Source organism: Danio rerio, chromosome 1 (assembly GCF_052040795.2).
Source record: "Danio rerio strain M-AB ecotype USA chromosome 1, GRCz13ab, whole genome shotgun sequence".
NCBI classification, from domain to species: domain Eukaryota; kingdom Metazoa; phylum Chordata; class Actinopteri; order Cypriniformes; family Danionidae; genus Danio; species Danio rerio.
Window position 1 is genome coordinate 22,792,774 of NC_141021.1, and position 13,946 is coordinate 22,806,719.

The window sequence follows — 13,946 nt, forward strand, 5'->3', positions numbered from 1 at the left end:
TTCTGTTATTTTTAAAAACTTAACATTTAAATAAACTGCTAGATTTACTAGGTTAATAACTGTAAAAATATGTCATCACAGATAGTCTAAAAGGGTCTAAAATGGTTGTAATAAACAGCTGTCAAAAAGTCTTTTGGGAATATCAACATTTCCCAAATTCAATTAGCAGTTTAAAGAATTAATTCAGTGAAAAATGAAAATGATGTAATTAATTATTCACCTTCATGTCATTCAATTCGCCTGAGACCTTCGTTCATCTTTGGAACACAAATTAGGATATTTTAGATGAAGTCTGAGCACTTTCTCATCCTCCATACAGCAATGGTCACAAGACAGGAAAGGAACCAAAAACAGGCAAAACATCCAATGTGACTTGTGATGCTGTGGTTTAACAAACATTTTTGAAAGCCAAAAAACTGTAAAAAACAACTTTGTTCACCTAAACCATCAGCATCAGATCAGGGGGCCCATTTATTACAGGCAATAAGATGTATTGCCAAGTGTTGCATTGCCTGATGATCTGATAAGGAGTCAAATATATACAGACTACATACAGGAATCAGGGAGTGAAATTCAATACCTATTAATTTTTAAGACTCTTTCCATACATTTTAAGACCTCATTATTACTTTAGGATTCAACTTGCAACATTGGAAACATTTTAACTAACAGTATATTTACTACTTTAGAGGCTAGGGATGCTCATTTCGGTTCATTTTGCCAACTGACAACTGACGTTTGTTAACTGAATATTACCGATCAACTTTTCAGATTAATATTAAATTCATTCATTCATTTTCTTTTCGGCTTAGTCCCTTTATTAATCTGTGGTCGCCACAGCGGAATGAACCGCCAACTTAACCAGCATATGTTTTACATAGCGATGCCCTTCCAGCTGCAACCCATCTCTGGGAAACATCCATACACACTCATTCACTCTCATACACTACGGACAATTTAGCTTACCCAATTCACCTGTACCGCATGTCTTTGCACACCGGAGGAAACCCACGCGAACACGGGGAGAACATGCAAATTTCATACAGAAACGCTAACTGAGCCAGCCGAAGCTTGAAACAGGGACCTTCTTGCTGTGAGGCAACAGCACTACCTGCTGCGCCACTATGTCGCCCTAATATTAAATTATTATTTGATAAAAAAAATGAATTGAAGTGTCTATTTTGTGTCTGACACATTAAATATACATTGAAAATACATTTTGGCACACAGAAGTGTTAAAGGAGCTTTGTATGATTACAGTTAAACCACTGAAGTTAGTTTTGACAATGTGTTTAGTTCCTTTTCTAGACTTTTATTATCTCAGGACAATTGCTCTATTTGGAGGATGAGAGGGCTCTCGGATTTCAACACAATTTGTGAGCAGATTTGAATGAATAAATGTCTCTGAATTTTCCTTTTTGGGTGAACTAATCCTTTAAGTGAAAGTGAAATATTGAGCTTGGTTTAATTTCAGTTAGTAGCATCTCTGTTTTCAGGCAGAATAATTATAATGTGATGCCACTGTAAATATTTAATGTTTAAATATGTCATGTATACAGACCATTTGTTTTCTACAGAAACAGTATATGTGGTATGGCAGTATGCTGTTCAAATCAAAGCAAAATAATGAGAGCACGGATTAAAGAGCACTGGAACATACAGTTCCCACACCAAAGAAATGGATCAGGTGTTCAGAGCTTGATGAGAGAGCAGCAGCTGCTCAGGCATGCAACATTTAACAAGACACTTCATAACCACAACAATCATAAAAAAAGAAATGCTTTATCATTCTAACAGTTTAATGCTACAGTAAGACTCTGGCTCTGATGCTGACGTTGTTCTGCCAAGCTTCCCATCTCAGAGGTATTGATTCATTTGAGTCTGAATTAGGGGTGTAAAATAGCTATGAGGTCAGCGTTTTCTCACTCACATGTGTGTGTGTGTGTGTGTGTGTGCTGTTCTTAACTGTTGTCTTACTGAACACTATGTCCTCATTCTGCATAGCCCTTCTTTAATATAAATGCAAATATCAAAGTATTTATATATTTACATCAATCCATACCTGTTCCAGGGTAGAACTTGGTGCAGTTTGCATATTTAATATCCTCTTGCTTTACATCAAACTGAGGCAAAGCAATCTCATCCATCTGAACAGGGTCTCCAGACTGCCACATAAACACCAGGTCCTTTGTGGTGTAGCCAACTATATAAACATACACAAAGAATAAACATTAAATCCTGCACAAAATGTAAAATGTGATGTGTTGTCCCCTAATATGACTTATATCTAAATAAATCTTTTTTTTTTTAATAATAAAAAATATCTAAAATTTTGTTAGATTATTCTAATTTTCTATTGGTCAGTCTCATTTGAGTGACAGTTTGTCCCACCTTCATGCCAGGGCCACATCATCAAGCAAGAGGTGTTTTCATAAGAAGGAAGGAAGGTTACTAATTATTTTATGGAATGAAAGTCACATAAAACTCACATCTTCCTGTTTATAGACAGCAGTGTTGTTGGAAGTCTAAAAGGTGAGTTTTTTTGTTTATATTAATTATTATTATTATATATTATTATTCCTGGTGGTACGGTTCCTTGTTGTCTCTATAGTTAGTCCTAATAATCAGACTTATTGAACAACGGATGCTCAGAAAAATGTCATTTTAGTTCCATATTTGCAAAAGTTACTCTCAGAGAAACTAAGTTAGAGAATAAGCATATCAGGCTACTAGTGATGGGCAGTAGTTCGGATTCATTGTTTCAATGAACTGGTTAAAAGAAAAAAACAGATCACTGGTTCTTTTACGCTACAATGTAATGACATTATCTGCGATGGCGTGATAAAATCCTCCCATGTTAGGACTCGACATATCAAAAATATATATAGTTGAAGTCAGAATTATTAAACCCCCTGAATTATTAGCCTCCTGTTTATTTTTTCTTCCAATTTCTGGGAGAGAAGATTTTTTCAACACACTTCTAAACATGATAGTTTGTTCTGTGGACTATCTAAAAAATATAGCTTAAACAGGCTAATAATTTTGACCTTTAAATGGTTTTAAATAATTAAAAACTGTTTTTATTCTAGCCAAAATAAAACAAATAAGACTTTCTCTAGAAGAAAAAATATTATCAGACATACTGTGAAAATTTCCTTGCTCTGTTAAACATCATTTGGGAAATATATAAAAAAAAATCAAAGGGGAGCTAATAATTCTGACTGTAGTCAGTAATCATAATTTCAGTTAAAACATCACCGTGAAAAAGTTTCTGGAAAGTTTCTTACAATTTTGTTTTGCAACCCAAATAAAGCATGATTCAACTACTAGGCTACTATTTAAATTTATATCCATTACGATTTTCTGTTATGAAATAAACATACGGATTAAACGAGAGCCAGTTCCTCTCATTTAAGCCCTCAGTTTACGCAACAGTTTGATCAGTTGGCCAAGTTTGGTTTAGTCACATGAGACTTTTATGTACTTTTTGTGTTTGGTTTCCAAATGTGCTGAATCACTCATGCTCAGTATTATCAGTTCACCGTATTTCAAATCTGATATCAGTGTACTGTTCTAGTAACTGAATAACTAATTGGTTTATTTCGAGTCAGGGGGGCTATCAGCCATGTTTAAAAAATAAGTAATGTGTGGATTCGGATTTGTAATTTGTGGATTACTGGAAACGCAATTCAGTTTGATTTGTATAACTGGTTTGAACGGTTCACTTCAAAGATCCGGCTAAAAACAATGCTTCTTTCGCAATCACAATTGGCTGAACCATAACTACAGGATACCATAGGTTTTACAGATGTGAGTGATAGGCTGCGTCCGAAACCACCTACTACTCAGTAGGTACTACATTTGAGTTTAAATGTACTACTCTGCCGTTAGAAAAGTATGTTTTATACAGTATGAATGTGAAAAATATGAATGGAATTCGGACGTACTATATCCACCATTTTGGCGTAGTCACGTGACGTACCTGCGTCATTTCCATTGCTTTACTACCATTATTGAATTGGCTCGCGGGGCATCATGGGATAGTGCAGCATGCATGGGATGCGCACTCCAGAATCTTGCAGGAAGTAGTAAGTTATCTGGGTACTTCTCGCATACTGTTTTTCGAATTCTATGAATTCGGACACACTACTCGGCTCGCATACTGATTTTAACATACTGTATAGTATAGAAGAATGCGGTTTAGGAAGCAGTCATAGTGTTGACTTTAAACAGGAAGCAGCCATGTTCGTCATACATTTCCATTATGGTCTGCACTATTTGCAGTGCGTTTCTGTATTTGCATGTGATATGAGAATTTGCATGTGCGTGTGGTGTCAAACTGATTAAGATGGGTTTTTTTTATATGCGTTTTTCAATATGCATATGCTTTCCTGACTTGCAGCACATTTCAGCTCTCTCTGACACTGTATACATGAGATAAATATAGGGATGCAAATGCTAAAAGATTAAAACTGCATTATCAGGTTTTGACTGAAAGAGAGAAAGCTTAGAAGTATACTCCCATCAAACTAGCCTGAATTAAAAACAAAAAAGTTAAAATTTATCAACTAGCAGAAATCAAAACATACTGTAACAGTCTCAAGTAAAGACAAAACAAAATCAACTACATACAAGCATTATACAAAACAGATGTACATTTTGAACTGCATTTTGGCTTGTGCTTTAGCTTCACCAAACATTAATATACCATATTGTATCACATGTTTATTTTGTGATGGCTTGTATTTGTTGTTTTTTTATTCAATCAAGCCAAAATAATAAGCATATCTTGAGCATTTTTTCGTTTGTTCAGGCTATACAGGGTGTCCTGGATCCAGTTGTATTACAATGATGATGAAATGGCACTTTCTTGCGTCATTGCATCAGTTACTCTTTTACAACAGGAGCACACTTGGATTGGATTGAATGCTCAGACTGACAGCTCTGGCATTTATCATTCTCCAGCGTAAAAACACACAACTGAAGGAAAAGCACTCATCCACTATTATCTTATTACTTCTCATATATGCTTTAGGTTATGCACATTTTTCTGCTTTCCCACAAAAAATGACTTCATTTGATTGATTTAAATATGCCACCGCAACATACTACAAAGTTGAACTGTATTAAAATGTCATTTTTGAGAGGAGAAGGCACAAATAAATAAAATAAACAAAAAGATGCAAATGCATAAGCAATTTAGCTTACTAAAAATAATAGCTTACTGTCCTGAAACCGGATCAACTCAAACTGTAATAAAATGGCATAAAATGGCATATTCCTCACAGTAAGAAATAAAATAGACCAATTCAAGTTACACATAGAGTTAACTGTGCGGAGTGGTGAATGATTACAGTTTTATTTTTGTTGGTTCATTTGCATCAAATGATGATGCCACTTCTAGACTGAATGCACAGATTTATACTATTAATACTCCTGTCAAAAAAAAAAAACTCCTGTCAACAAATAGACAGGAATGAGTGATTACATGTGAAGTCTGTCAAAGCTCTTTTAGATGACTAGTCTACATTTAGACCATTGTTATATGTCTATTAGATTTTCACTAACATCACAAAACTAGCCTTGCTTTAGCCAAGCTATCTATGTTTGGACGTCTATTACTGTAGATGTCTTTTAAACACAAAATTGCTTGGAGTGATAAAAAAAGGCAATGGTGCATCTTTTTAAAGATAAGGAACACAATGTACTATCATTTTTACATAATTATTGGACACAAAAATCTAAAACAAAACTAAAATTCTATAAATTCCCTAATCCTATAATGAGTGAATCATCTTCTTGAGAGCCTCCTGGTAGTTTGGGAATCCCAGGCTCATTCTGATTACATACCCCTACACTCAAAAAAAATAAAATAATAATAAATAAATAAATAAATAAATAAATAAAATAAAATAAGTCATTGGATGAACTCAGTTAAATTGAAGGCAAATTTATCCAATAAATTTGTTTACCACCAACTAAAAAAACTATTTACACAATTAAATGAAATTGAGTTAGTCCAACATGATTTTATCAAATAAAAGTTTAAATACATTTGTATTTTTATTTAACTTATACTCAAAGGTCTGATAATATCATGTATGTCTATTATGTGTTCTACATTATGAAGTCTCTTAGTTTTACTTGAAGTTAAACTAAATTAACTAAAAGAGACATTTATAAGCATATAACATAAACAGTTGATTAAGACTGACCTCAGAACTAATTTTAGGACAGTTTTTGCTCACTGAGCAAAGCAACAAACTGCATTTTTGCTTATTAAAGGGCACATAGTCTACCCCTGTTTTATAATTTAATATTAGTATTAAGGTTCTTCTGAGTGTGCCAGTTTAAGTTCAGTTTAAAACACACTTCAGATTTTTTTATTATAATGTGTGAAAAAGTATCATGTTGAGGGGGTGTACACAGCTTGCTGTTTTAGGGTTGTGTTGCTTCACATGAAAACGTAACAAGGGGTGGAGCCAAGAGCTCACCCGCTCTGTGTTTGCAACAGACAGGCAGAGAGAAGCAGCAGGAGTTTTAGCCGTACAAGTACGATTTGGACACAGACCAAGCAGAGAGTACAAAAACATTTGTCTTTGTATAGTTTTACAGCCAACTGTGTGCTAGTTTCAAGTGCCGAGCTTGTACACCGAGACTAATAACCACGGACACTGAATAAACTTTGACTGAGGCACCGAATGCGCCAAACGAAGCCACGACACGGCACACCAGACACTCTCAGTGGCGTGGCAGAAACATGAAGTGTCCCGAATTGTTGTGCCACGCATTTTAGAACTCTAAACACAGGTTTCCTTCAGGGCACACACAAAAGCGCCCCAAGTCGGCGGCTGTCGGCAGCTGTCTGCGACGCCCAATCGCCGACTTACTACAATTCCTCTAACCAGGTAGTTGGACCAACACAATTCCTTCATGCTGTCCCAAACAAAACCATTAAGTCAACTTAATGGTTTAAAAATTTAAGTGGACTGAACAAAAAACAAATAAATTGGCCAAAAAAATTTACAAAAATTGTGTTGTTTCAGCTCATTTTATACAGGTAGTTTGAACAAACAGCATCATAATCATATTCATAAGCATATTTTTGAGTGTATATACACATTTCTAGAGATTGGCAAATGTCCCAAGAGCTATGTTTTTTTTTTTTTTTTTCTTGAATCTGTTTAGAGGACAGTGTGTACACTTTTTGAGATCTCAAATTTCTCTCATGAGTGCCATTTGCACCTGCTCTTCTTGCGTAAATGCACCAGAGGTCGCTTTCAACTGACTGACTGACCAACCGATACAGCCACCCACCCTCTTCACTAAACCCAAGTATTTAAAAAAACACAGATTGACCTGCCCACCCACTTCCCTAAAGCCAACCAATAGTGTTTTAAAAAGCACCAATTGATCTATATGTGTGTATTCCACTTACAGCTCTCTAACTGCATCTTGCAGTACTGTGTGTCCATAGGAAAGAGTTGTAGAGCCAGAGGGCAAGACAGGGTGACAGACAATCTGAACAAAAAAAAGAGAATTTAAATAAATGCACTGCCAGTTTTACAGAGTTTAACAGACGTTATGCGAGTGTGTGAGGAGAGGACAGACATACACGCACAGCACACACACAGTGCAAGGTTCATTAGTCCTGAATGCATGTGGAGCAGCAGTAGCAGATGAGAAAGAGAGAGAAAGAGAGAGAGAGAAAGAAAGAGGCTGGGATTCTCACCCTAAGGCTCTCTCACACACACATGGCAAAGCAAAGATGTAGCATATTCTCTCGTCTGCCACAAAGACCCTTTCAGCTTGAACAAACAGCCATGGCTTTTATCATTCGCAATCTAAATATGCTGCAGTTAAAAATCAGAGCAGAGTAAATAAATCGTTGGAGAGTGGAAAAACAAAAGAGAAAAATGTGTAGCGTAAACCCGTCAAAGGATAAATATGAATACAACAAGAAACATTTGAGCAGCTCTTTCTGCTAAACAAACGTAACAAAGACACAACGCCAGAGGTGCAATAAGCAGTGAAATGGAGAAACTGCAGGGCACTTCAGATTTCAAATGGAGAGAAAATAACACAGAAAAAATGTTGGAATTTAACATTTGACATAGGCTTTTATGCTTTTATTATATGAGCAGCACAAACAGTTTTTCTTCATGTTTATCCTTTTATACATCTAACCATTTGGAAAATGATATATTATATAGTGGGTTATTGCTATCTTTTTGTATGATACTCTAGATTTTCTAAACCATCATAAAGAGATTAACTTTTACATTTGAATTTAGTAGTACATTATAAGAATATTCTAAAGATGGAGACTGTATGGGAAGCCCAGCTCAGCTGACTTCAAAATGTAATCAGTGTCATCCATCTCTTCAGAAGTCTTTAAATGTTTATTTTATAAGTCTCATATTCTCACAAAGCATTGGTGTATTTGTTTGATTAAAAATACAGTAAAGTACTGTAAAGTATGATTCAGATGTTAAAGATTCTGTCTGAATATACTTTAAAATGTTTATGATTATGTTTTAAAAGTAATTCCTGTGATGGCAAGGCTGACAAAATCCTTCAGAAACAGTATCAATGTTTGATGTATGACTACTACTTCATATTTTATGGAAACCATGGTAGTTTCTTCAAGATTTTAAGTGAATAGAAAACTCAGAAGAACAACATTAATTTTAACATTTTAATACTATCTAATTCACACTGAATTAATCTACTACAATCTACTACACTCTGTTTTGTGGTATTTAGAGAAGCGGAGAAACACTGAAGACACAAACACACACAAAACTTGGGGTTACACATACTAGATGAATCATATATGAAAAACAAAAATATTATTCTGCTTGGCCACTTAGTTTAATTAACAGTGACTAACAGTCTAATTAAATATGATTCCATTATGGAAAACTGGTTATTAAGATAATAACTATTGTTAACAACACAACAAATTTCCCTATATACTATATATTGAACAACACTGGTGTTTTTATTATCATAATCATGCCGTCCTGTATAATTAAAACAATAAACTTTAACAAATGCATTTTCATCACAAATACAATTATGTTTTACAGATATCTGGGGTAAATCAAGGCATACTGTTGCTTAATAACTAAAAGTTTTAAGTAGTGCTGGGCAAAGATTAATGGAGATTAATCGCATCCAAAAAATAAAAGTTTGTTTTGACATAATATATGTGTGTGTGTTATACAGTTTTATATATAATGTATATGTGAATCTATGCCACGAATGATTAAGGCAGTTCTCAAGGCAAAAGTGGGTCCAACACTGTACTAGTAGGGTGTACCTACTAAACGCCAGTGAGCGTATATATTATGTCAAATATATTATATCAACAATATTTTAAATAATTCATTGCGATAAATTTTTGCCCAACACTACTTTTAAGACAGTGGTTCTCAAACTGTGGTACGTGTACCACTAGTGGTACGCAGGCTTCTTTCTAGTGGTACACGGAGGAATTAAATATGTCATGTACATGCTACATATATTTCAAAATTTATTTAAAATGATGTATATAAAATGCCATATATGACATACAGCCTATATATTTGAGGTAATCTGCCACGTTTTTTTAACTGTGCAGAGTTGCAGCTACTTTACTGGGCCTACGCTACTGTATTTCAATACTGCTCATTTTAGGGGAAATTGGAGAGACAATTTTTTTCTGAGGTGGTACTTGATGAAAAAAAGTTTGAGAACCACTGTTTTAAGACATTCGGTTCATTATAATTATTAAAGTTAATATTAATATTTAACTAATGCCTTTTTTCCTCTTTTTATTTCACACTGTGAGCTTTACACAAAACACGGCCATTTTTCAAGGATGATGATTCTAATAATAAAGACATATTTCAAAATGCCATTCTAAACAGAGTCTACACCATAACCATGATGAATAATGAAAACAGCGTTGAGGAATGATGTTGCTTGAATCACTTTTGAAACTTGTTTTGCCGTTGATGAATGATACTTGAACTTTAAAAGCCAATTAGACCCATTCTAGCTTTTAAACAATGCAGATGAGAAAACTGCAGCAGAACATTATACAGCAACTGAACATTATCATGCATTGGTTTGAGCGCTAATATATTTATCTCTGTTTTACAACATATTACAGTTACATTTTATACATTAAGCAGATACTTTTATCCTAAAGGAGCAAAATGATAGTCGTAATGCAGCAAGTCAGGTTTATTAAACTACTAGATTAAAAAGCAAGCTTAAAAAAATATGCAGAGATTAATTGTGTGTGGGTTTTTTTGTGTTTGTGTACATATAATAGCTGTTATAATTGTGTGAACAGACCAGTGAAATATCTGACCAAGGCTTACCTCATGCTGATGAGGACGTCACCATTGCGGAAGATGAAAAGCAGTATGTTTTCCTGTGTAACGTCATGAAAGTTTGCATTTTTTTCATTGGCAAAAAACAGATCAGGCTTCCACAGGCACTGGAACATTTTTGGATCGACAGTCAAAGCATCCGACTTAAAATCTGTTGGCAAACGCAGCCGTGGGTCATTCCAGCGCTGGCGCAGGAAGATATTCACACGATAATCCTGGAGATGAAAATACACAAGGCATTAAAAGACTAATCAACTAAACAAAATATACAACAAGCACACAACAACTGTGTGCATCAAAGACAATTGGACAGAATAAAGATGACTGAAATCCAATATAGAAGAAAGCACACACTACGTGATATTCTGTATATAAACGTATATATATATAATTTTTTTTCATATATATATATATAATTTTTTTCTAACCATTGTAGTCTCTTGAATCGATCCAAAGCTGTTAATGAAGATGTTCACCTTATCCTCCACCGGGATTCCTGCAAACACATGATAGCACTTATTTCAAAGGAATATAACCATAGATAAAAGCCATGTTCAAAACAAACAGTCTGAATTGTGAGAATATGCTGTGCTCCGCTGGATGCGAGAGGTTGAGATAGCTGCAGAAGCTCATAGAGCGAATAGAGTTTGGTTCTGACATACTCTTATCCCACTGGGCTCTGAATGACACATTATAACACCACAGGGCCTTGTGATGCTCCACAACAGGACAGAGGAGAATTTCCAATTACTCTCTACAATACACACTCTGCCATTCTCTGACACTCTGATTAAATTACCATTCTAATGAGGTCATCTATTACGTTATTTGTGACTTTTTTGAAGAAAAAGTGCAAGTATTACAGTTTATAGCTGATTCGTGAACTTGCTAGAGGTGCTGTTAATAACTAAAATGCTATATTGGAATAATTTACTATTCTGGAAAAAAATACAGTAAGGTTAAACTGCTAAACTCCATTTGGTATCATGTCACAACTTTTTTTTCCACACCTACACTGTAAAAAAACCTTTTTTTTTTTTTTTTAATTTACAGAAAATATCCTTAATTTTTTTAAAATTAAAATTATATGTAGAACTCAGTAAAATGACAAACAATCTCTCTAAATTCACAGTTTGACTTTCATTTTAGGTACTTTATCATTAAAGACAAATTACTGACATTTTTGTTTTTATATAGGGAAATTACAGTATTATTTATACTGTTATTTTAAATAATATTCAAAAATCCATAAAAACTACAAACAATATCTGTAAATTAACAGCTTGACTGTTATTTTATGTATTACATAAGTAATGACAAATTACAGCAATTTGTCTGTTTCATACAATAAAATTGCCGTATTATTTACACAGTGTTTTTCCTGTTTTTTATGAAGTACATTTAAAATTATGTAAAATTAAAGTAATAAATTGTAATTACTTGCTCTGTAAAAAATAAATAAAAAATCCTAAAAAAAATGTCAAATGACTGGCAGCTACGGCTGCCAAACAAAAATAATAAAATTATGGTAAAATGTCTTTGTTGAAATAAAATGCAAAAAAATAATAAATCTACAGATATATTCATTAAAATGTTTACAGTAAAACACTGTTGTTTTACAGACTTTTACAGCCATACTATAGCTGCCAGTCATTTGACCTTTTTTTTTTACGATTTTTTTTCTTACAGTGTAGGTTACTTTATACTTTATACCAGAGATGCCCAAACTAGGGCCTGCGGGCCAAAGTTGGCCGTTAGTAACCTTTGATTTGGCCCATCATCCCATCTAAGAAAAGAGGAAGAATTATGGGGATGGTTTAGAGTATATCATTTTAAATCTAATGTAATCTTTTGTTTATTTGTTTTATTGTTAAAAGCTAAATTAAATGAAATATTTCAATTAAATATTGTAAACTAATCGGCTTTAGTTTAAATGTACATACCTTGTGAATAGAGGTCAATGCAGAGCCTTTGGTGAGCAAATCAAGGCAAAGGCAGACTCTGCTTGACTATTGTATTTAGCATTGAACTGTTTTTATTGCAATACGTTGTCATTTTAAAACTGCATTAGTTAATATGACTAGTTATGCTTTTTAATTTATAAATATTATTAAATAAATTAGGAAATTAAACAACTTTTAAACAACTTTTATGAAATACAGTTTAGTATATTTACCTGTGGCCCATGGCTCATAATGATATTAGGTTTTTGACCCTTTATACGAAAAAGTTTGGACACCTGTGCTTTATACAAACTGATTTTTACTACAGTAAATACATAACCTTTGGTAACAGCATTAATTAATTCTACCAAAATTAAGAAAGTGTTCTTGTGAAGTGTTCCTGGAGGGCCACCAGCACTGCATGTTTTGGATGTATCCTTTGTCTGTCACATCCATTGAGCTCATGATCTGAATCAGGTGTGTTTGGTTAAGGAGACATGTGCTGTATCCCAATTCGCATACTACCCGTCCTAAATAGAATTTGAAAATAGAATTAGTATGTCCCGAATCATAGTATGTTAAAGAAAGTATGCCAAAGGTTTCTGGATGGTTTACTATTTAGAGAAAAATATAAGTATAATATATAAAATATAAGTGTAGAACCGTCCATACTCTAACAGCTGATATTGCCCACAGTACATTGTGCGTTGGACATGAATTCGATCAGAACTACAAACGTGGGTAAAAAGTGTAAATAAACTACACGATAATAAACTAAACATGATAGATGTGCGAGACCAATCTTCAAGTAAAGAAGCTTCGGTATGTTAAAGGTGTTTGCATGACTGTTAATTAATATCTAGACAACTGGAAAATATTTAAATCGCATTTTCTGTGTTATTTCATCTGCAACAACAATACTGAACTGATTTAAAGATGTGTTTGGACATTAACGTTTGAATGCATAATTATCTAAAGACCTGAGAAGATTTCCCTGCATAAAAGACTCACGAATGGGAGATTAACCTGCTGCTGCTTCTCCAATAAGGTAGGAAATTAAATATGACAGAAATGTGGATGATATGTAGATGACTGACAGGGCTCGTAACTAAGCAACACAAAGATCTGTTAGTGAGGAAGTAGTATGTCCCAAAGCTTGCACACTTTTCTGTTACACACTCAACAGTATATATTTTTCCGTCACAAAAAAGTACATACTTTTAGAGCATAGTATAAGTATGCGAATTAGGGTGCAGCAATGGAAAATGTGCAGAGCTGGTGGTACTCTGGGAATGTGGTTGAGAAACACTGTTGTAAAGCACAGTAATTTGATACCATCATAATAGCATTTTTACACATTTTTAATGACAAAAGTGTTGCCAAAAACACACAAGCATTTCAAGAAGCAAGTTTCTCTGTGATTATTTTTACCAAACTGAAAATTATATGGTTTATCACATAAAATCAATGGAGAAAAAACCCAACAGCTATAATTATTACTTTCATAATGTAGTTTTATTATAAAATAATAACAATAATATAGTTATTTCCATTACTCTTATAATCACTTGATTAATTTGGAAGTAAAATTAATAAATATGTTCAACAACATTAATGT

General features: G+C 33.8%; 1 protein-coding gene across 19 annotated transcripts in view; it reads right to left on the bottom strand.

The window, feature by feature from the left end:
- Nucleotides 1-13,946, bottom strand: part of glrba (glycine receptor, beta a) — an 86,034-nt gene that overhangs the window by 54,589 nt on the left and 17,499 nt on the right. For all 19 annotated transcript variants that reach the window (XR_015475962.1, XR_015475960.1, XR_015475961.1 and 16 more), the window contains 4 exon segments: nt 10,814-10,881; nt 10,374-10,600; nt 7,439-7,521; nt 2,063-2,203 (listed from right to left, as the gene is read on the bottom strand). Coding sequence is in view for 7 of the 19 variants with exons in the window: in XM_087236497.1 (XP_087092623.1) it covers nt 2,063-2,203; nt 7,439-7,521; nt 10,374-10,600; nt 10,814-10,881 (519 nt within the window). In the remaining 12 variants the exon portion in view is untranslated.